Source organism: Zingiber officinale, chromosome 5A (assembly GCF_018446385.1).
Source record: "Zingiber officinale cultivar Zhangliang chromosome 5A, Zo_v1.1, whole genome shotgun sequence".
In the NCBI taxonomy this organism is placed as follows: Eukaryota; Viridiplantae; Streptophyta; class Magnoliopsida; order Zingiberales; family Zingiberaceae; genus Zingiber; species Zingiber officinale.
In genome coordinates, this window is record NC_055994.1 from 114,390,734 (window position 1) to 114,414,823 (window position 24,090).

At 37.5% G+C, this 24,090-nt stretch overlaps 1 protein-coding gene across 6 annotated transcripts in view; it reads right to left on the reverse strand.

Moving 5' to 3' along the window:
* Window positions 1–10,141: 10,141 nt before the first annotated feature.
* Window positions 10,142–24,090, reverse strand: part of LOC121981416 (putative ABC transporter C family member 15) — a 77,806-nt gene continuing 63,857 nt past the window's right edge. For all 6 annotated transcript variants that reach the window (XM_042533930.1, XM_042533928.1, XM_042533927.1 and 3 more), the window contains 3 exons: window positions 11,037–11,100; window positions 10,680–10,919; window positions 10,142–10,573 (listed from right to left, as the gene is read on the reverse strand). In XM_042533930.1, coding sequence (XP_042389864.1) covers window positions 10,428–10,573; window positions 10,680–10,919; window positions 11,037–11,100 — 450 coding nt within the window. In that variant the 3' untranslated portion in view covers window positions 10,142–10,427. The remainder of the gene's footprint in view (window positions 10,574–10,679; window positions 10,920–11,036; window positions 11,101–24,090) is intronic.

Sequence of the window (24,090 nt, forward strand, 5' to 3'; positions counted from 1 at the left end):
TTCTTCCTCTCTCGGCGCCAACCACAAGGAAGGCTAGGGTTCCGCCCAAGGGCACTTTCCAGCGACGAATTCGACACGATGACGCTCCCCTCCGCGAGAGGAACGCATAGACGCGAGAAGATCGTCGAAAGGATCGTCTCCTCCTGAAATCTAGCGATTAGAATCATAAGAAAATCCGAACAGGAGGTAAGAAACCCCTCACCTGGAGTATAAGTAGCTTTCGTGTGAATTCCATGTCTTAGTTTAGTAATATGTAGACTATCGACACAAAGGATGCGAATTAGCACATACCAAGTGTTCGATTAAATGTTTAGCACAGAAAAATGCAACTTAGACATTTTAGTAACTTAGATAAATGCAATAGAAGCATTTTATAGCTTATTTAGTCTTGCTCCAGCTTTTACAGGACTAGATGTCCAATGGGTGGGCTCCCACAGTCGCCTCTAGGTTTAGATAACCTAGTTCTAGGTTTAGACAACCTAGTAAAAGTAAGACAAGAATTTATTAGCTTATGTTCAGTATTTTACTTTTCAGTGGCACTGTACTGGATTAGATATCCATTGGGTTGGGCTCCCACAGTCGTCCCTAGGTTCAGATAACCTAGTAGCCCTACTAAATTCGGGACTTGCAAACCCGGGTCTAGTAGGGATGCGCGCATAGCATGTACAGTTGCCGGACCCATTAGCAGCATGATTATATATTTTCATCTATTATATGTATAGTTTTTAAACTCTCACAAATCAGTTGTGTATACGGTTTAAATTCAGTACTAGCTTAGTTTAGTTTAGCTCAGTTCATGCTTCAGCTCAGCTCACTCTTATGATTATGTATGATAGCTCTATGTTCAGTTCATGTTACACATGCTTTAGATGATAGTATGCCATGACTAGCTTTTGATTGCTATGTATTGTATGATAGCATGCCATGTTTTAGTTCAATCAGTACATGTTTTAAATAGCATGTTTTCAAAGCATGATTTGCATCGATTGCATGTTTTAGTGAGGTAGATGGTTTCTTACTAAGTGAAAGCTTACAGATACTTTTTCCTTATACTGCAGATAAAGGTAAAGGAAAGATGGACTAGCGGAGGCTAGAGGGCAATGCGATGAAGATGTGTGTGGATGGAACTTGGAATAGAGATCTTAGGGAATTTCAGCAAGTTTGTTTAAGCGCTAGAACCTTTTAGCATTTTGTTATTTTGCACCTTAGCATGTTAAATGTTATGAATTAGTTAATCAAGCATCCTATCATGTTTAGAATACTATTTTTGTGATGTTAGAATGTTTGGCATTTAGTTTAGAAATGTTATAAGTAGTCTTGGCACGAGCAAGTGCTGAAATCAGACCTTTGGCACGAAATCAGAAACTCGAATCGATCAGCTGATCAATTCGAGAGTTTCCAATCGATCGAAGGATCGACTGGGCAATTCGTCTCGCGAACAGTAGGCCTCTGGATCGATCAGCCGATCGATCCGAACGCTCTCTATCGCGAACAGAAGGCCCTAGGATCGATCACTGGATCGATTGACCAGTCTGGATCGATCAGCCGATCGATCCAGAATATCGGCCGAGCACAATAGCCTGCTGAATCGATCACTAGATCGATTCGACCATTCCAATCGATCCGTGGATCGATTGGGAGGCCTGATATTAGCTAGAAACCCTTAGTTAAGTTCCTTGACCATTGGGGGATGTAATATATGTCATGAATAGCTTAGATTACACCCCTTAGCACATGTAGAATAAAGAAATGATAATAGTTTAGCAAAATTTTGATTAGTACAGCTTCTGCAATTAGATTTAATGATGGTCATGGATTAGTTAGCACAACATAATGTGATGATCGACCTTACAGCTTAGTTAGTAGAAGGCAGGTCGTTACACCCTAGTAGGACTGATGGTTCACCACCCCAGTCTCTATTAGGGAGCGCACTTTGGTACTACGCTTGGGCCCAAGAAGAAATTATCATTATTTTGAAGTATAAAAGTATAAGTTTTGAACAAACGAAACAAGTTTTACATAGGTTTTAATTCCAACAAGTTTTAGTTTTGTTTTGTGCTATAAAAAGGGGCACGAACAACCCCTTTAGAGCTTATAGTTAAGTAACGGCAACACCCTCATAGACTAGTAAGAGGAGGGTGGGGTCTTTACTCTAACCAACTTGGTTGATCACATCAAAACATCCATAGGGATCAACAATCTTCCCCTTTTTGATGTGCATCAACCCAAGTTCAAGTTAGGGAAAAACAAACAAATAGTAATTTAAAAAAAATTACTTAACTAACATGTCAAGCATAAATTTGCAATTGAACTAAATTGCAACATTAAGTGATACTAATTATGGATTTAACATAATTATTTAAATAGAAATTGAACCCATAATTTTTTGAAAACAAACTCCCCCTGAATGTGTACTTTTTCTTTCTCCCCCTTATAATAAAATTTTTAACTTGGACCTATCTCTCCTCCTTAGATCACAGCAAAAACGGGGTATATATAAAAAAAAATTAAGTAAAATAAATGTTGTAAGTTAAAAAAAAGTATCTAATTTTAGAAGAAGTTTATGTAGAAAGTGTGAAATTTTTTCCAAAAAAAAATTTTATGCAAAAAATATTTTTCTAAATAAAAATTATTTTTGAAGAATTTTCAAGAAAACACTTTTCAAAGCATTATTTAATTCTAATTTGAATGATTTTACAAGAAAGTTAATTAAGCATTTATATTTCAATATTTCAGCTTCCAGGTCGTGGCGAGGCACTAGGCCTTTTTGGTTATTGGAGCAATAACCACTTTCTTAGACAAAGCTTCATAAAGAAATTTTAAACATTTAATCTCTTTTTTGACAGCCTTAATTCAATAATAATTTTAATTTAGCACAGATTTTGGAACCCAATAAAGATTCCTTCCTACATGATTAATAAAAAATCTGGGGGTACATAAGTTTTAGGAATTTTCCTAAGTTGGCCTTGATGCTTTCTAATATACCAGTTTAATTTACCAAAAATTCTTAATTGAGATTTTTGAAAAATATTTGAACATGCAGTAGATTTCAACTTTTCAATTTGTATTTTCAAATGATCATTTTCTGATTTTAAATTATCTAGAAATTTACTTAAATCATCGTTCTCATTTTCTAATTTAAGTAAATCTTTAGAAAGAGATTTAATAAACTTAAAGGACTGCTTGGGAATTAGATTACGTACCTCACTTACCTATATATCTGTAGCTCCCCCTTCATCGCAGCTTTCTTCTTCTGATGTTCCTCCCCCTTCATCTATGCTCATTTCTGAGCTTGTCTCTTCTTCCAGCTGATGGTTAGCCATTAGCGCTAACCCCGAGAATTCTTCGACGTTTGATTCGGAGGATGAGTTTGATCATGTGGCCTTCAGGTTCTTCTGTTTGGAGGAAGATTATCGCTTTTCCGTTACTTTTTCCTTTTTCTTCAATTTTGGGCAGTCATCTTTGATGTGCCCTTCTTCGTTGCAGTTGTAGCAACGAACCGTCCTTTTATTTCACTGAAGCCTCTTTGTCTGCGATCTAAATGTATTAGTATTAAAAAATTTATTGAAACGTCTTACCAATAGAGCCGCTTCGGATTCGTCGATCGAGGCTTCGGAGTCAGAACCGTTTATTCTTGCCTCTAAGGCAATGTTCTGACTAGTTTTCTCTACTCCATTGGGCTCTGTAACTTGAGATTTGTGAAGTTCAAAAGTAGAAAACAAATTTTCTAAAGTACTTACCTCGAAGTCCTTAGAGATGTAGTATGCATCTACTAAGGACGCTCATTTTGGAGTTCTGGGGAAGGCGTTGAGCGCGTACCGGATCAAGTCTCGGTTTGTTACTTCTTCTCCAAGGTTGCTTAGTTGAGTTATTAGCTCCTTAATCCTTGCTTGGAGTTGTGCTACCTTCTCGCCATTGTTTATCCGGAGGTTCGTAAGTTGAGTCCGGAGGAAGTCGCGTCTTGCAAGCTTCACTTCGGAGGTACCTTCGTGAAGCTCCAAGAATTTTTCCCAGAGGTCTTTCGCGGAGTCGTAGCTTCCGACCCGACTTACCTCCTGAGGCGGCAAAACGCTGAGCAGGTGGAACTCAACCTTTCCGTTGGTGACGAAGTCTGCTTGTTCCTTCTTCGTCCATTGGTACTCTTCTTTGTCTTTAGGAACTGCAAATCCATATTTCATAGTTAGAAGAATATCAAAATTTGTTTTGAAGAATACCTCCATCCGACGTTTCCACGTCGCGAAGTTTCCATCGAACTTCGAGGGATGAATGCTTGTTCCGACCATCGTCTTGATCTTCGTGCTTCAGTCGACGATTAGTCTTTCTGAGACGATCTGGCTCTGATACCACTTGTTGGTACAGTGGGGCCGACAAGAGGGGGGTGAATTGCCTGCAAAATTAAACTATACCCTCCTCTATACTTTCAACTCAAAAATACAGCAACAATAATAAAATTAAAAGCAGAAATAAAAGGGAGACCAAAAATTGACTTGGTTACAACCACGACGGTTGTTAATCCAAGATGGTTGAACAGCTCTACTAGCAGAGTCTCCTTCACTGTAGGCGGAGAAGCCATTTTACACTTAGAACACTCACTAGTTGCTAGGAATTAATTACAGAGTTGAATGCTTTAATGAATATGTAATTCCTAGGTCCATGAGCCCTTTTATAGCCCCCGGAAAGTCTATCTCGAAGGTCCAAGGCGCCTCCAACAAGGATTCAAGGCGCCTCCTACAGTTTGACCGGATAAAAATTTATCTGATTGCAAATGACAAGTTTTACTGGGTCTGAGGCGCCTCAAATGACCTTGGAGCATCTCAGACCTAGTCAGAGGCGCCTCCAAGCTGTTTGAGGTGCCTCAGACAGTGGAGGCAGCTGAGGCGCCTCCAGCATTTGTCTGAGGCGCCTCTGGCTAGCTTCTTCAACTCCTTTTGGCTTCCTTTCTCCTTCTGATGCTCCGATAACTTGGGTGATTGCGGCCAACCAGAATAGGGCTCACCCGAACCCAATTCTCGGCCTTCTCTTCGAGCCGTCTTCCATCCCGTCTTTACGTCCCTCGAACGTCACACACGTTCTTCTCGCCCACCAGCGTACTCTTCCGCAGCTCTCTCATCCTTCGGACGCACCGAGCCCGTCGGCTCCTTTCTCGTGCCGTCCTTCTTGCTAGCTGCCTCTTCCGCTCGACTTCCTGCACTCCTAAGCTCCTGCACACTCAGACACAGGGATCAAACACAAAGCAGGACCTAACCAACTTGGTTGATCACATCAAAACATCCACATGGATCAACACTCTAGGCATCGGTTCCTCCTTTGCCTCTAGTTGTGCAGATCGATTCATTGGGCATTTATTTTTATAGTGTCCTTTTTCACTGCAATTAAAATATGTTATATGAACCTTAAATTTAGAATTGATAATTTTACCTTCTGAATCCTCATTAGGATTCTCCCTCTTGACTATTTCCATATCAGATTCAAGCTCGTGCATTTGGTCGGACTCAGGTTTGGGTTTGGACACTTGTTCTGACTTGAGTTCGGATCCATCAGCCTCCCCCTCAGCCACAAGAGCGATGAAGTTGATTTGGTTTTGATCTTCTATATCTGACTCTGAGGATAGCTCTTCGGATTCGGACATACTTTCGTCTTGATCTTCTAGCCTCGACGGAGTCTCGTGAAGCTCGATCAATTTGGTCCACATCTCGAATGTGTTCTTGTAATCTTCTAATTGACACAAAACTTTATTAGGCAAAATACTAATTAAAATGTCTATTACCTTTGTGTTTGCTTCTGAGTTTTGAGAAGGTTGTCTCAATGCGATCCAGTTGTCGAAATTGTTGCTTCCAACGAAGCATTCCATCATTTGCCTCTAGGAATTGAAGTAGACTTGATCGTACGGTGGAGGATCGTAGATACTTCGCCCTTCTTGATATGATATTGACATTCTTGCAATCAAAGAATTAAAAGAAAAATATTTCCAAGACTTTTGTCTTGGGATTAGTAGTGCGGGAAAAAAAAGAATGAAAGAAAATTCAAATAATAAATAAATGAAAGAAAAGTTTTAAAAGTGCTTTGAAAAATGGTTAAGTAATTTCAGAGCTAACGAGGCTCTGATACCAATTGATAGATCGATTAAGTGCGATAGAAGGGGGGTGAATATCGCTCTCTTTTAAAAACTTTTTCTTTTCTTTTTGAAAGCAGAGTCATGCACAGCGGAAAGTAAAAAGACACGAATTCGTTTACTTCGTTCGGATCCTAGCTCGACTCCTACTCGAAGGCCCACGATCCTTGATCGCACCGATGGGCAATCACTATAACCCTTCTTTCCGAAATCTTCGGAAAGAAGCAGATCATACAGATACAGAAAGTATAAGATAGTAACAACCCTACTATCTTATTTAAAATTAAGTGCAATACAAAAATTATACCGACAGTAGTATGCTTAGAATGTAGCTTGGTCGGTACTTCCGGACAGAGTGGCTTGCTGAGCTGATGAAGACGTGTAGCATAATCCGTATGTAAAAAAAGAGCTTTTGAGATGATGAGAATTGTTACCCAGCCTCAAACTTTGAGCCTCCTTTTATAGGTATACTGGATGTTCGGTCGACCGATCCGCCTATTCGGTCGATTGAACACGCTCCTTTCCTTCCTGGCTGGAGTTTGACGCTGGCTCGATATTCTGCATTAACTGGTCTTTAATGGTTCGATCGACCGATCCATCTTTTCGGTCGACCGAACAAGCTCTTTCCGAGTTCGTCGAAATCTGTCGAGATCTTTATTTAATGTGCCTTTAATGCTGATTGGTTCGGTTGACCGATCAATGAGTTTGGTCGATCGATCAGTGTAGTTTCCTTCTGCTCTGATCGTTGCTGTCTGTGTTGAGTCATCAGGGTTCGGTCGGCCAATCCTTTGGTTCGGTCGACCAATCAAGCTTTGACCGAACTGTACTCTATTTTGGTCTGAACTGATACCTGCTTTGAGTTGACCTGGTTCGATCGATCGATCCTCCTGTTCGGTCAACCGATCGAGTCGAACCTGCAAAACAATGTTAGACAATAATCCTGCAAAATAGAGATTAGCACAGTAATATAAAATGCATGAGTAATAATATAAGACAGTAGAACTGTCTTGATCTCAACTTGAAAACCTACTCGGTTTCTTCAGTTGGATCAGCGACCTTAGGTTGTTCCTTTTAGGAACTCAACCTCACTGTCGCTCCTTCAGTTGCTTACCTCAACTTACCTGCCAAACATGGTCCTCCAGACCTATTTGGACTTTTTCCTGCTCAGTGTCTGATCGCCTAATCCACTAAGACTTTTCCTGCAATATTATATTAGCTAACATCAATAATAATAATACAGAAAACAATGGTAAACATAAACCTAGATTTACCGAGATCCGTTGGTCCAGTCGATCGCACCAACAAGGTTTTAATGTCTAACAAATATGTTTAAGTATAGAGCTTGATCAAGGGAAGTCCTAGTTGTAGGCTAGGCAAGGGAAGTCCTAGTTGCAAGCTAGGCAAGAGAAATCTCGGTATATCATAGAAGCCAGGTGGATAGGTCTGGAGGACCTGATCCCTGGGTAGTCGAATAGTGAGTCCTAGCTGTAGGCTAGGGAAGGGAAATCTCGGTAGATCGTGGAAGCCAGGTGGATAGGTCTGGAGGACTTGATCCTTGGGTAGCCGAATACTGAGTCCTGGTAAGTGAAGTCAGGTTGAGAAAACCCTAGGGGGAGATAACCTTAGGTAACGAGAAGTCTTGGAGGAGTGAACTCCAAGCAAGGTTGATCGGATGGTTTCCGGTCGACCGCGCTCGATCGATCGGACCAACGGATCTCGGTAAATCTAGGTTTAGGTTTACCATTGTTTTCTGTATTATTATTATTGTTGTTAGCTAATATAATATTGTAGGAAAAGTCTTAGTGGATTAGGCGATCAGACACTGAGCAAGCAAAAGTCCAAACAGGTCTAGAGGACCATGTTTGGTAGGTAAGTTGAGGTAAGCAACTGGAGGAGCGACAGTGAGGTCGAGTTCCTGAAGGGAACAACCTAAGGTCGCTGATCCAACTGAAGAAACTGGGTAGATTTCCAAGTTGAGATCAAGATAGTTCTACTGTCTTATATTATTACTCATGCATTTTATATTACTATGATAATCTCTGTTTTGCAGGTTCGACCCGATCGGTCGCCCGAACCAGGTCAACTCAAAGCAGGTATCAGTTCAGACCAAAATAGAGTGCAGTCCGGTCAAAGCTTGATCGGTCGACCGAACCCTGATGACTCAGCACAGACAGCAACGATCGTAGCAGAAGGAAACTACACTGATCGGTCGACCGAACTCATTAATCGGTCGATCGAACCAATCAGCATTAAAGACGCATTAAATAAAGATTTCGGCAGATTTCGACGAACTCGGAAACAGCTTGTTCTGTCGACCAAAAAGATGGATGGATCGATCGAACCATTAAAGACCAGTTAATGCAGAATATCGAGCCAGCGTCAGACTCCAGCCAAGAAGGAAGGGAGCATGTTCAGTCGACCGAACAGGCGGATCGGTCGACCGAACGTCCAGTATACCTATAAAAGGAGGCTCGAAGTCTGAGGCTGGGCAACACTTCTGATCATCTCAAAAGCTCTTTTTTGCGTACGGATTGTGCTACACATCTTCATCAGTTCAGCAAGCCACTCCGTCCGGAAGTACCGACCAAACTACATTCTACGCATACTACTGTCGGTATAATTTTTGTATTGCATTTAATTTTAAATAAGATAGTAGGATTGTTACTATCTTATACTTTCTATATCTGTATGATCTGCTTCTTTCCGAAGGTTTCGGAAAGAAGGGTTATAGTGATTGCCCATCGGTGCGATCAAGAATTGCGGGCCTTCAAATAAGAGTCGAGCTAGGCTCCGAACGAAGTAAACGAATTTGTGTCTTTTTACTTTCCGCTGTGCATGACTCTACTTTCAAAAAGAAAAAGAAAAAGTTTTTAAAAGAGAGTGATATTCAACCCCTTGATCGCACTTAATTGATCTATCAGATTTCTCTTTCAACCACTTGCTTGCACTCGACCTCTTGTTGCGCTCTAGACTCTCGACTCTCTCTCTCTCTCTCTCTCTCACTCTCTCTCTACTCACACAACTTTCAATTCTCTAGATAACCTGTTTCATTAATTCTATCAGTATTTGATCTATAGTGATCATGCGATCGATATTTTTTTTTATTAATTGACGATGATCGTGCATTTGCGGTTATAATCACATCAATCATACCTTGATCTCTCTTAAGATTTTCTCCCTTCCAAATCATATATGACAGTCTTGGAGGAGTCCAGTGAGGATTATCACCTTTTGATATAATATATTGAAACCTAATTTAAGCTTGGTCAACTTTGACCATAGGTCAATTACATCAACAGAAAGCACGTGGACCGAGTAGCTCATTTGCCAGATCATTGTAAGGAGAGTTTAAATCAACATGCACTACCATGGTAGAGACTTGCTTGAATTTTATATCTATAAGAATATTGTGGCTTGATTTGAGGTGTCACACTGAACGCAACATGAGTTGTAGATGTAAGAGTAGGATCTTTAACAACATTATATTTTTATATTAGCATTGTGCTTTTTTTATCTTTTTTTAAACTTCATATATGATATTTATCCAAGTATGAGTGACTTGATTAGGTCAAATTAAAAATTGACCAAAAATGTGAATTTGTTACCTCCAAATCGTGTTTAAATCATAAGGTTTTATCATCAACAAAGTCAATTTTGGAAGTTAGGTAAATGATATTATCCTAATTGAGGCTCAAGGCACGTTCGTTTGATTATCCTAAGCAAAGTCACTGAGAATTAGTTTTCTCTATTTTGATTATTCTCTTTTATATCTCTGAAATATGACATTCCCTTTTGATTTATCTTGAAAAAGTATATTAACTCGTATAGAAAGCATTTTCTTGGATGCTTATAACAAGTTAATGGAATATAACCTTATGCATTTGGAGATTGTTCTCTCAAAGTGAAGGTCCCTTTTTCTCTTTGTTTTCTACCATAAATACGAGCTAGTTTGCCAGTATATTTCCTGACATTATTACTGCGAAAAGATTCTAGTTTTATCAACAGAGAGACAAAACATCTGCTCATAGCTGTAGTGTGAAGAAATTTATGAAGGTTCAAAGGGACCTTCTCTTTTGATCATATATATTCAACAAGAGATTACATTAGTTTGATGATTCAATCATGGTACTTTGCCAATGTTACTTAGATTGCTAGTTGGCATAGCCTGGCAAAACATCCGTGATAGAGGAAAGAATTTTCTTTTCCCTCATTCAGTATTCGGCCTGCTTTTTTTATCAGATTGTAACAGACTTTGGCTGAACACGTAATTCTTTTATTCTGCTAGAAATCCACGGATCATCCACCTTAGCACCTGTCATTCTGCAAAAGGTGTATTAGCTGCTCCTTGTCTTGCGATCTTGGAGCTTTGTGATCTCAATGAGTACTCCTTTATCAGCTTTGAGAATGATGAATCTTCTCTTTCCAGCAGTTTTGATGGAGAATCATATTCGAGTATCTTTCCTGCTCAGGAACAAGGAATTTTACATTATAAAACATGAACATACTATCTGATACAAGACAGTTTACAATTTTTCAGCTTTTACTACTGATTTAGTGAGTCAGATACCTTCACCAAGAACAAGAATGAGGTGACTGTCGATAACGGTGTGAATCCTGTGAGCTATGGTGAGAATGGTGCAGTCGCTGAATTCAGTGCATATTGTATCTTGGATGATTCCATCTGTAGCAGAGTCAATTGAGGCAGTGGCTTCATCCAATACCAGAATCTTACTCCTTTTCAGCAGTGATCTTCCTAAACAGAATAGTTGTCGCTGTCCGACACTCCAATTTTCTCCATTTTCAATTACTGTAAAGAGCTTAGTGTCAATTGCTGCTAAACATCAACACTTAGGCTATCATGTAAATGCATCTATTTTAAGAATGTTTCATTTCACAAAATCATAGTCGGTTGGAAATGTTGTACCAGTTGAATCCAGTTTCTTGTCTTTTTGGCGTATCAGATTACCGAGCTGACACTTGTCTAACACCTGACAATCATAATTCCATCTTTGATTATTCTAAATGAAACATACTAAAATAGAATCTAGATCTTGCAGATACTTCAACATATAGCAACAATTATGACAACAAGAAATAAGTCTTTCATTTGTGTCAGAATTGATAGGTATAGCTTTCAACATAAATATTATGTTATCTCAAAGTCCTAGATAGGTGAAATGGTGTTATATAGTTCTCCAAACATGAAGAAAACTCTGTAAAGCTCGTGTGGAAAAGTTGTCCCACATATAGTTTTGAGGGACCTTAAGATGTTTAAATATATAATCTTGTACAAGCTATTTGAAGGTAAGTCACAATTGCATGCAGTAGTAACATGGTGGATATAGATCACAATGGAATACTTCGTTGACATATTTTGCATATCTTACGTTCAGGTATATACATGTAAGTTATGCCAAGTGTGTGTTTGTAGTCCACTAACTTAGAAACAATAACAATAGAATTTTCCACTTGGTACTCCATTCTAATTCTAAGGGCCAAAGATATTTGAAGGAGAAAGAATGTTGCCATGGGAGGGAGAGAGGAGACTTATTGTTGGATGTGAATTCTTCAAAATTTGGACGGATCAAACTAACCTAGGTCTTGGCCATTTTATAAACTAGTACACAAAACCTTGAATGAATTATATCTCTTAAATTGCACCTAACCAATTAATTTGACCAATTGCTCATTAGATCATAGAACCTAGGTCATTAGTGAACCACTTATGTGCATTACACATGATCTCACTATGTAAAAAAGCACATGGTTCCTCTATTAACTTCATCTCTATTTAAGAGAGATGTATTTAAATATTCCAATTTTCCTCCAAAAACTAAATGTGAGAATTAAATTATCACATAAAATTTCAATGAGATTCTACCACTATTTTTTCCTTTTTGTCCTTTTCCATGTTTTGAAAGTCTTGAACCTTTTACATTTTAACAACTTCAAGAATCTCCCACCATTTTCAAAATAAAAGTAGTTTTTGAAAAACTTAATTTCAAGCAATTGAAAAACATGTTCCCATGTCCCCCTGATGAAGAAAAGTCTTGGTCTTCATTCAATAGTCCCCCTTGATATTGTTTCCATCACCTTACTAATACATCATCCACATCACCCCATGTAGCCTTTTTTCCACTCCACTTGCAACCATAATATTGATTTCTTAATTGCTATTGCCATTAAATTCACATCAACTCCCTCATCAAGGAGGATGTTTGAACTTAGCTTTAATGAGGTTTGGGGTTCGAATCTCGACAAAGCCGAGGTAAATAGCTCCCTTATGTGCTAGTCACTATTCTAAAGGCTAGTAGCCGCCCGTGATTTACATCCTCCGTGTTGGCCCTGGGACGGGTTGGCGGGGGCGAGCGTATTCGCCTTTTGCCACAATATTTGAACTTAGCTTTGTCTTCCCTCTAACATCTTCTAGTATTTGTATATGAATGCCAGAATATAGTAGGATCCTAAATCTCATTTCTCTATGGCCTTTACCTATTTGTCACTTCATCTTCAAAAAAATTTGCAATGTAATGTATCTTACGTTTGAAGGAAAGTTAATTTAGGAAAATTCTATGCTCTTTTGAACATTTGTTCAAACTCCATTAGTGTTTTCTCTCTTAAAGATGGTAACCAAATTTAGTCTAGAGCACTCCATTGTAACTCTCTCAAGCTACACTAAAAGATATCATTTTATTTATCAGCTTTGTCAAATACCTTCTTTACCCTGTGTGTGACCTTTTCATATTTTACACAACCGAGATAATTATCAATATATATTGGAAATCAATTGTGTTGAAGTTATGCCTTGTTGATGTGTAGCAATTGATGATCTCAAATAGTGTGGTTGCTTGCCTAAATGTTTAATTCACCCTCAACAATAGTGTGCAATTAGGTTATGAAGAATTTCATCTATGCAACTAAATGGATTGTCCTTTTGCAATCAAACTATTAAGGATAAGCTTGAAATTGACTCAATTAAAAAAGATGTCATAAAAACTGCTCATTCAAGTATATAAGTCCAATTGCTAAAGGAATTAGAAGGAAGAAAGCTTTGCTTTGGAAGAGAAGAGACATGATTTTCATTATGAATCCTATTTTATTCAAGTACATTAGCTAAGTTCAACTCTTACAAGCTAGTCTACAATAGGTTGTTTCTCTTGAGTGTGCAGGGACTTAAGTATATACACAGATCCGAATTAGATAAAAGAAGGGTGGTATGGGACACCTGAGGAACTTTAGGACAAGGAACATTAAACGTGGATGTGATGGGAAGAAGAAAATGCAAGCAAGCATAAAGGATGGCATAAGATGAGGGTCGATAGGCTCAGTGAATTTGAGGAACAAATCTCTTTAGTAGAAGAGTATACAGGTGGAGCGAGAAAGATGACATGAGAAGGGATTCATACGGTTCAATGCATCCAAGGGATGAGAAGCCTAGTAGAAGACTAGAGATAGTAGAAACCGACTGCTTTGAGTTAAGGGTAGATCGAACTTGTATTTGGGCAAGGATAGACTTCAACCTAAGTGAAATCGATCATTAGATAGGTTAGAGTCAAATTATCAATTGATTGAGGCATTCAACTAAGGGTTAGTTGACTGAGACAGTCAACTAGTAAACTCAGTAAGTTTATATCAAATGATGTACTCGACTAATGCCTTATGTGTAGTCAACTATTAGTTTAGTGAACTAATGGCTTATTATAAGGAATCACCTGTTGATCTAGTTGATTAATGATTTGTGATCAGTTGACAGACGATTTGTGATTAGTTGATTGATGTATGAGTTATTTGAGGAATTGCACAAAAAGGTTTTAAATTGCGAGACTTGATCAAGGTATTTGATCGATGGATGATGTTCAATCAACCAATGACCTTGAAGAAACAGTTGCACCAATTGACTGATAGTAGTTGGATGAACTTGTAGTTGTAGGAATTGATCGTGAGTAGGAGAAATAGTTTATCAGTTGACTGATGGTATTTCTTGATCCTACTACCTCTTGTAAAACTCCTATACAACATGCAACATTGATATAGTAAGAGGTTTCTCTACCTCTGGCATTTAACTGAAGAGAAGAAAAGTAGAGGATTATAGAAGTGACTCTTTGAAAGATTCATAGGACACAGACATAGCGATTATAGGGAATCATGAACCACGCCAAATAACAAGTTTGTGATATGTTTATTTTTTTGTTTTATGTTTTTTTGTTGCTAACATTGTTTTGTGTCCTTGTTGAGATTGCAACACGGAAAAAAGGTTTAAAGTTGCAGGCACACTATTCACCCCCTCCCCCTTTAGCAATCCAACTCACTTACATGAGACCAATGGTTGAAATACTGTTCCGTGTCAAGCGACACAGATGATTTTTACCGTGCCGAGAGGGAGCAAAACTGGCATAGTACGAGCGACAATTTCGCATGCGTCATCACGTGCGTCACGCATGCATGTCACATGACAGAAGGTGGGTTGGCGGCATCCCAAAGGCATCGCGAGATACTTCTGGTAGCGCCGGAAGCATTGGCGACGCAAGATGCTCCTGTTCAAAATTAAAATTATAATTTAATTAATTCAAACAATTCTCAAGTGTATATTTCAAATAGGCTTTCATAAACCCTAATTAAATTATCCCAATAAAATATATAAAAAATATATTTAAATTTTTTATAAAAAAAATTTAAAAAATATTAATTGATATTCTGAAATTATTTTTTCTGTTTAAATTTTATTTAAAAATTCAAAAAATTTCTAATAAATCAAATTTATATTCTGATAATTTTTTAACTATTTTAAATATATATTATTTAAATTAATAATTAATTAAATGAATAAATAGTTAATTTATATAATTATTATATATAAAATAATATCTTTGTATTAATTTATATAATTATGATTATATAATTTTGATGTTGGAGAACTATGGAGTTGACTTAAGGAAAATATTATAAAAACCAATACTTCCATCTAATTCATGTCACTCCTTTTGATATTAGTAAAGTAACATATCATGATATATCAATTTTAATTTGAGTTATTGATAGATCATTTTTTGTTAAAGAAAATTATATTTAATTATTTTCTAACAATATTAAGTTGTTTAATAATAGAGAACTTATATAAAATCAATATATAACTTATTTTTAAATTATACACAATAAATATATTTATCTAATAATTACTATATATAAATAAAAAAATATTGAAATCTTATCGACACGACACGACACAATACCAAAATCATATCGTTCCGGTCCAAAAACCTCGACACAGATCAAAATTTTAAACCTTGCATGAGACCAAAAGATTTCTGCATTGAACAACTTAGACACAAATGAAATGCATAGATTGATACCATGATTTACATTGTTTCAGGTATCATGATGAATCACAAGGGAATCATGACATTAATAATTAATTAACCATGGGAAAAGCCATTAATTTAATTAATGAACACGTGGCCCATAGATCATAGTTGGAAATTTTATATTTTAAAAACTTTACAAATTTTACATGTAAGTTTCTAAACAAGGTTTGTGAAGTAAATACAAAGTTGAAGGTTTTAAAAGTTGTTCATATTTGTGTCAAAATCACGTTTTAAAATACATTTTCATGAAAATTGTCTCTTTCATGATAGATATGCATTATAGAAATCTATTTGCAAAAGTTTAGAATTTTGGAGGTTTATAGATTTTTTGATGAATTTCTAAAGCTGACAAAAAAGTACAATTTGGAAACTTATCAAACATTTAGAAAATAGTAGACTAGATCTACATCCAGTCAACTAGAGACTATGCTCAATCAATTGATACTTTGCTATCAAAATAATTTTAGAATTGCTTTTGGTATTTTTGCTTGGTATTCTATGTAGATTCGATATAAGGATTAGAAATACCTGTTACTATTAAATTATGAGTGTTTGGACTTTGTGCAATATTCTTCCTAATATGTTTTGTAGAAGCTGAAGAGGAAGCTTAAGTGTAGGGAGAGCTTGGTTTGGTCCCTAACATACTTATACTTTTTTCATTCATGATTATAACTTAATCATTTTGTCAATTATTAAAAAGAAAGATTGTTGGTGCAATCACCCTTTGAGATCAGGATTGATCAATTTTTGATGGATTGGGCTAAGAATTTAAGTTAGGATTGTGGTTGTATTTAATATGTGTATTTGAGTCATACCGGACTTGGAGGATATACACATGGAAATAACTTGGCTTGGCCAAGGTTTGTTGATGATTCAATGGCTCAAAATCCATGGAGATAAAAGAAGGATGATGTGGAGCATCTAAGAGATTAAAGGAGGAGGAGCCTAAGAGTGTGATTGACCCGAGGAAGCAAACTATTGATGTGAAGGCATAAAGGATGGCATGAGAAGATACTGGCTCAAGCACATCTAAGGGATAAGTAGCCTGATGGGTGATGACTTTAAGGTGAAAGTATAACTCTTGGTCAGTTGAATGTTGAGAGAAATTGCACCTGAGTAAGGATAAATCTCAACATAGGCAAATTCGACCTTAGAAGTGGTTGGAGGGTACTAGGCATTAGTCAATTAATGCCTAAGTCGTGGATTGAGTGACTGACAAATAGGAGTTTCTATGTGTGGTTATCTGGTGATTCTGGTCTAGTTGACTAATCGATCATATCAGTTGACTGGTGAAACCCCTTGATCTCTAGGGTAGGACTAGTTTGTGGTAATGTCTAGTCGATGAATAATGAATATCAATTGATTGGTGTAAACTAAGTCACTTGACCAATAGACTGGAGCCAATCAGTCTATAAATAGAATGTTTTTGTTCATGGTTGAGTTAACCATGAGTTACATGCTCATGGGATCTATAGGCTAGTGATATATTCTAGTCAACTGTTGCTACAAAAGCTAGTATGGAAGGGCCGGTTGATTATGTAATAATAGTTAGATTTGATGATGAAAATAGTGATCCGGTTGACTAATGAAGTTTACCAATCAACCGCTACGTGTCGAACAACAACAATAAAGAAGTTGGAAGAAAGCTATAAAAAGAGGACTTGATGGAGGATTGAAGGCTAACGCTCCTAGAATCATTTCAACCATCTTTAAGCCTTCTTGTACTCAATTGAGAGCATTTGTTGTGAGCTTTATTGTAAGAGGTTGTAAGAGGTTTATCCACCTCTAGAATTTGACTAGAAGGAGAAAAGTAGTGGTTGTTCAAGGGTTAGGGGTTATCCACATGAAGATTGATAGGAGACTTGGAGCCTAGGAGCCTAGGGGCTTCCAAACCATGTTACATCCTTGTGTACTGGGTTTGTTTGTCTTTATTTACACTTCCATTGCGTTTTATTGTGCCGACCTTATTAAATGATTACCAAGTAGTAAATTGGGTATGTTCAAAATCCACCGACTGCACCGGTCCTAACACTCATGTCCTAAAATAGGTGACAACTTTCCTAACCAGTAGGAAGCAAAGCCACTAGAGAAGAATAATAATGGATGCAATCTATGTGAATAAGAAATCCTATGCATTCACACGCACAGATCAATTGACCTTGAGTATTGTTCATTCCCTAGTATTTAGGGAATTGTACTGAAAAGAACTCTGAAGTGTTGGATTGTGAATGATGTAAGATGGAGATGAAGAGGCGGAGGGAGTGAATAGCAATCATATGGTTGCAAATAAAAATCAATCTACTCTTGCTATCAATCTAACAAGGTCACACAATGGAATACAAACATAAACAAACAAGTACTTCCACAATTACTAATATGTTGTTTCTGTTCGGTAGTTCCCTAAATAAATACCTACTCCATGAACTATGATCCATCAGTGGATCACTCTTGGAAAGAGCCACTAACTTTCTCCTTCTTGGTTAACTACTGAAGGTGGAAAAATCTCTTATAAGAAAATATTACAAGAGGAAAGACTAAGAAGACTACAAGAGGCTTCTAATATGTTTAACCAACACTATTATGTCAACCTTCAAGCTTCCACGGAGCTCCTCTTTTATAGCCTTCGGAACCTCTTTGTTGTGATCTGATATGTTACTAATTAGTCAATTGATTTGCACCCATTAGAGTAGTTGAGTATCTGATCATTGTGCTGCAGTGTTATCTATCATAAGCTCTTTTCTACTTTCCATTTATAGCATCAATCTACTGATCTACCATTAGTTGACTACCCAGTTGATGACTCTTCTGAATAGAAATATTATGTTCGCACTAGTCAAATCAATCATCAATCAATTGAACTCCACATTAGTTGACTAATCCAAACTACAAATCTCAAATTGGGTTTTAGATTTTCCAATCAACTAGATGTTCCTATCAGTCAGCTCATCCACTAGTTGACTAGTTTCTAGTTTGAATCAATTGGATTCCTGACTATAATCATCCTAATCATCCTCATGTGTACAAGTTACTCATCTCTCATAGTTCACACATGAAGCTTACCTTAGCAACTTAACTTCGCTCTTCACCCATCTCTCTTCCGGATGCACATGAACCCTCGACCCATCTCTCTTGGATCGGGTGAATCGGCTAGAGGGTGTGAATAGACGACTGTAAATTGATTAGACCTTTCTCTTGCTAACTTATTTTTAGCATGGACACACACATTAATTAACAAATAAATTACACATACAAGAAAGTAATAGACTCGAGAAATTTTATTTGATTACAACATAGGTGGTTGTTAATCCAAAATTGTAGAAAGCTCACTAGCAAAGCTACTTCTTCGAAAAGGTCAGAGGTGGAGAAGCTATTCACAGTAGTTGAAAGTGCTAAACAAAATACATAATTGAAAATTGGGTGTATTACTTTACAACTAGATCTAAGGCACTATTTATAATGCACTGTCGAAATGACCGTTTTGCTAACATGGCAATTTAGGGCGTCTCCATTGATCCAGGATGCCTCCAACAGGATGAAGTATGTCAATATTTGACTGATCTGGTTGAATATAAGCACCTTGGTGCATCGGAGGCGCCTTAGTTTCAATGAAGGAGCCCGATGGAGGCGCCCCTTGCGGCTGACGTGGACTCCATTGCTTATCTCTATGGCAACGGCTCCAATATCATTTGAGACGTCTTAGGTTGATCTGAGGCGCCTTGGCTACTGTTCATCCAAGGCGCCTCCAATCTCATATAGGATGTTTCGAGTACTGTTCATCTAAATGGTCAATTTTAGCATTGACCATTATTCGTTCCGCTCGCTTGGCTAATGCTCTAGTCGTCCGGAGTTGAGCTCACCCGAACCCAACTCCGACCTTCTCCTCGAACAGACTTCCTCTCATCTTTTTGTCCCTCGGATGAACCGCATGCGTCCTTCTCGCTCCACCGATATACTTTTCCGTAGCTTCTGATCCCTTGAATGCATCGAGTCCGTCGGCTCCCTTCCAATGCCACCCTTCTTGTTCGTTGCATCTTTCGTTCGACTTCTTGTGATCCTAAGTTCCTGCACACTTAAACACAAAGCATCAAAACACATAGGACTTAACTCGGTTGATCAACATCAAAACTAACCTGGAGACTTACAATTCCCCCTTTTTGATATGCATCAAAGTGAGTTAAAATTAGGAAAAATAAATAATAAATGATTTATGTTAAAACAATTAATCATAAATATTTGCAATCATAACAATAATGTTTTGCAATTAAGTCCCCCCCCCCCTTAATTTAATACTCTCTCCCTCTTATCGCACCAAAAATATGAAAAAAAAATGAGAAATGGCTGAGAAAATATTTGAATATTTTTCAAGGGGGATTTCATATATGATCCAAGGTTTTGTATTTTTATCGAAATTATTTTGCATAGAAAATAATTTTTAAAAATTAGACCCGAGGTTTACCAAAATAATTTAAAAATTATTTTTAATTTTCAAAAAATTCTAAATATTTTAATAAATGTCAAACAGAATCAATCTGATCATAAAAAAATAGCAATAAAACTATTTTTCTTATAGCCAATAAAAATTCTGGTATAGAAATAGTTATTTTTGAAATCAAATACTTAAAAACAAATTTCATTGTCAAAACATTTTGCTGATTTTTCTGACTATGCAAAATATAACGGATATCTATTGAAACATTAGGTTTGTAAAAAATCTATCTCTGAAAAAATTTTAATTTTAAAATAATCAAATTTTAAAAAAAAATCATAGAAAATTATTTAATAGTTGAAAATTTTGAAATTTTTTCTGCTAATAGATAACATGTTTTTCTATCAAGGACAAAATTTAAACAAAAACAACCAAATAGAAAGGCTATGGAAACTGATTTTGTCAATAATGTTTAATAATAAACAAATTAATTTCTAGCAATTTAAATTATTTTTATTTCTAGCAAAAAAAATCTAATAAGTCAAAATAAATTTTGGAATCCAAAATAAATTTTTACGTACTGAATTTATCAAGTATTTTCATAGAATATCACATTTTGACACTTATAATTTGGCCCCTATGATTTCTAATATACCAATTAAGCCCTCCATAATTTCTAAGATTTCTTTTTGGAACAGAATTTGAACACATAGAATATTTTCCTAATTTTAATGTTTATATTTATTCTTTTAGTTTTGAATTTTCATCCTTAAGTTTATTAAAATCTTCTAGTTGGCCTCAATAAGTTTTTTAATTGATATATTTTGTCCTACTTTTACATAATGACCTACTTAGCATTTTACTAACTTTGTATAATTTATCGGCGGATATAGGTGGATGCTCCCCCTTCATCGATGCTCTCTGTTAAGGTGTCTTTGTAGTTTGAATCTTGGTGCTTGGCTATTAGTGCTAGTCCGACATATTCTTGCATTTCGGACTCAGATGACGACGATTCACTCCATGTCGCTTTGAGGTTCTTGTGCTTGGACTTTCTAGACCCTTTGTCATTTTCTTTTTTTTTGTTTTTTAATGTTGGGCAGTTGTCCTTGATATGCTCTTCTTCATCGCAGTTGTAACACCTTACTTTTCTCTTTCTCCGAAGTAGCTTTATTATCTGTTTCTTATCAAAGTTGTTAAATTTAAAGAATTTTGAAAATTTTCTTACCATGAATGTTTCTTCATTTTCATCGAGGAATGAATCTAATTCCTCGTGCTAGATTTTGAGTCGACTTCTCCTCTTTACTTAGACTAGCACATCCTGATTCGTCTAATTCAAAGGTAAAAAATAATTCTTCTAAATTATTTACCTTATGATCCTTGAAGATGTAATAGGAGTCTACTATTGATGTCTAGTCAAGGGTTCTTGGAAATCCATTTAATGCATATCATAGGGAATCCCGATTTGACACAGTTTCTTCCAGGTTGGTAAGTCTAGTGATCAGTTCCTTGAGCTTTGCGTGCAAATGAGCTATATTTTCTCCCTTTTCCATCCAGAGGTTGGTTAGTTGATCTCGAAGCATATCTGTCTTACTAGTTTGACCTCCGATCTGCCGTCACAAAGTTCCAAGAACTTCTCCCAGAGTTCTTTGGCAAAGTTGTAAGCACCAATCCAGTTAACTTCTTGGAGTGGTAGTATACTCAATAAATGGAACTCTGTCTTACCATTGACCACAAAATTGGTTTGGTGCTTTTTGTTCCATTGGTGCTCTTCCTTTTCTTCTTCATTTTGATCCCTGGGTGTTTCAAAACCATATTAAATTGTTAGCAATATATCAAAAACTATTTTGAAAATTACCTCCATCTTTTGCTTCCAAAGATCGAACTCTCCCTCGAATTTTAGTGGATGAATGCTCGATCCGGCTAGAGGGGTGAATAGACGACCTGCAAATTGATTAGACCTTTCTCTTGCTAACTTACTTTTAGCAAGGACACGCATTAATTAACAAATAAATAACACATAAAAAAAAGTAAGACTCAGACAATTTTACTTGGTTACAACCTAGCTAGTTGTTAATCCAAGACCGTGAAAAGTTCACTAGCAAAGTTCCTTCTTCGACAAGGTCGGAGACAAAAAAGCCCCTTGCAACATTATTTGTACAGAACTGAAAACTGAGTGTATTACTTTACAACTTAGGTCTAGGGCACTATTTATAATGCATTGGTCGAAATGACCGTTTTGCTGACGTGACAATTCGGGACACCTCTATTGATCCATAGCACCTATAATAGGATGAAGTTTACCAACATTCGGCTGATCTAGCTGAATAGAGGTGCCACGATTCATCGGAGGCACCTCAGTTCCGATGAAGGCACCTCTATTGATCCATGGCACCTCCAATAGGATGAAGCCAACATTCGGCTGATCTAGCTGAATAGAGGTGCCACGATTCATCGGAGGCACCTCAGTTCCGATAAAGGTGCCTCAGTGTGGCTGACGTGGACTCCACTACTTATCTCCCCGGTAACGGCTACAATCTCTCATTCGAGGTGCCTTAGGTTGATCTGAGACGCCTTAACTACTGTTCATCTGAGGCGTCTCCAGTCCCATCTAAGGCCCTACGAGTACTGTTCATCCGAATAGTCAATCTCAGCATTGACTATTCTTCGTTCCGCTCACTTGGATGATGCTCCAGTCGTCCGGAGTTGAGCTTATCCGAATCCAACTCTGACCTACTCCTCGAGCATACTTCCTCCCAACTTCTCATCCCTCGGATGCACCACGTGCGTCCTTTTCGCTCCACCGATGTACTCTTCTGCAGCTCCTCATCTCTCGAATGCACCGAGTCTGTCAGCTCCCTTCCCGTGCCACCCTTCTCGTTCGCTGCGTCTTTTGTTTGACTTCTTGAGATACCTAAGTTCCTACACACTTAGACACAAAGTATCAAAACACACACGAACTAACTTAACTCGGTTGATTAACATCAAAACTATCCCGAGGACTTACAATCTCCACACCTAAAGACTTGTATACGTGGAGTTGTACACTCTTGTATATCCTCTCAACATCCAGCTGTCCTTACTAAAGAAACTACAATTTCGGTCTCTCCATACATAATTGATCATAGATGACGAGACAAGATGAAGTGCCTTATCAAAGTCCTCCCGCGATTATACCACCCGAAAACTTGCATTGTCCGCCGATAGGTGGACATCTCCTGAGACATGTGAAGTCAATCTCTGATTCTTTGCCATAGCTCCGTGATGGGGGAGCACCTAGGTGCTCCCGCGTCTCCATCACTCGACCTCAAAAAGCTAGGTGCTCTTGCGTCTCCATCACTCGGCCACAAAAAGTGCACAGTTTGTCCTCCAAATAATCTTGTTGATGTCTAGTGGGAAGTCAATTTTGCGCCAGCATCCAGAAAGTGATTGCATGACTAGACTAGGCTGCCTAAAGAAGTCGTAAGCCCGGGTCACCTCATCATCTTGTACAAACCAATATGTCACTCGCCGATGAGCAACCTTTGGTGACTCGTCAGCCGCTAATATAAGATCATGTATCCGTAACAATCTCTTGATCAAAGGGGAATCCATATTAGCTGCCTACCATGCCCAAATGTCGATGTGACTCAAGTAGGTATGATGTATCCACTTAATCTAGAGTGCATCCTCCTCTGAATATACCATAATATCTTTGCCAAGAGAGCTAGATTCCATGCTCGCAGGTCCGGAACCCCAATCCACCTTCATCATCCTTCGATCTGCACATATCTGCCCATGATATAAGAGGATGCTTGGACGTCCATATGAAAGACCGGCAAATACTATAGATGCAATCAATGATACCCGTGTTTTTCTTTACCCCATAGACACATCTAATCACTTTTGGATGAACCCTTCATGATCATACATCAAGATAAAAGACATTGCATTCGTCAACATTCATCACGATAAAACAAAAACCCTAGGATTTTCTTCCAAACTAGCTTTCTCACTATTTTCTCTTGATCACGTTTGGTTCTTTACCACCACACATCTTTTCTCTCTAGATAATCTGCTTTGCGAGTATTTTGGTACTCAACACCCAGTCTAGTGGACGATATTCTTTTATTACATGACACTATGCACTTGCGGTACAACCACATCACACAACAAGAGGTACCCCACTCGATGATGGTATATTATTATTATTA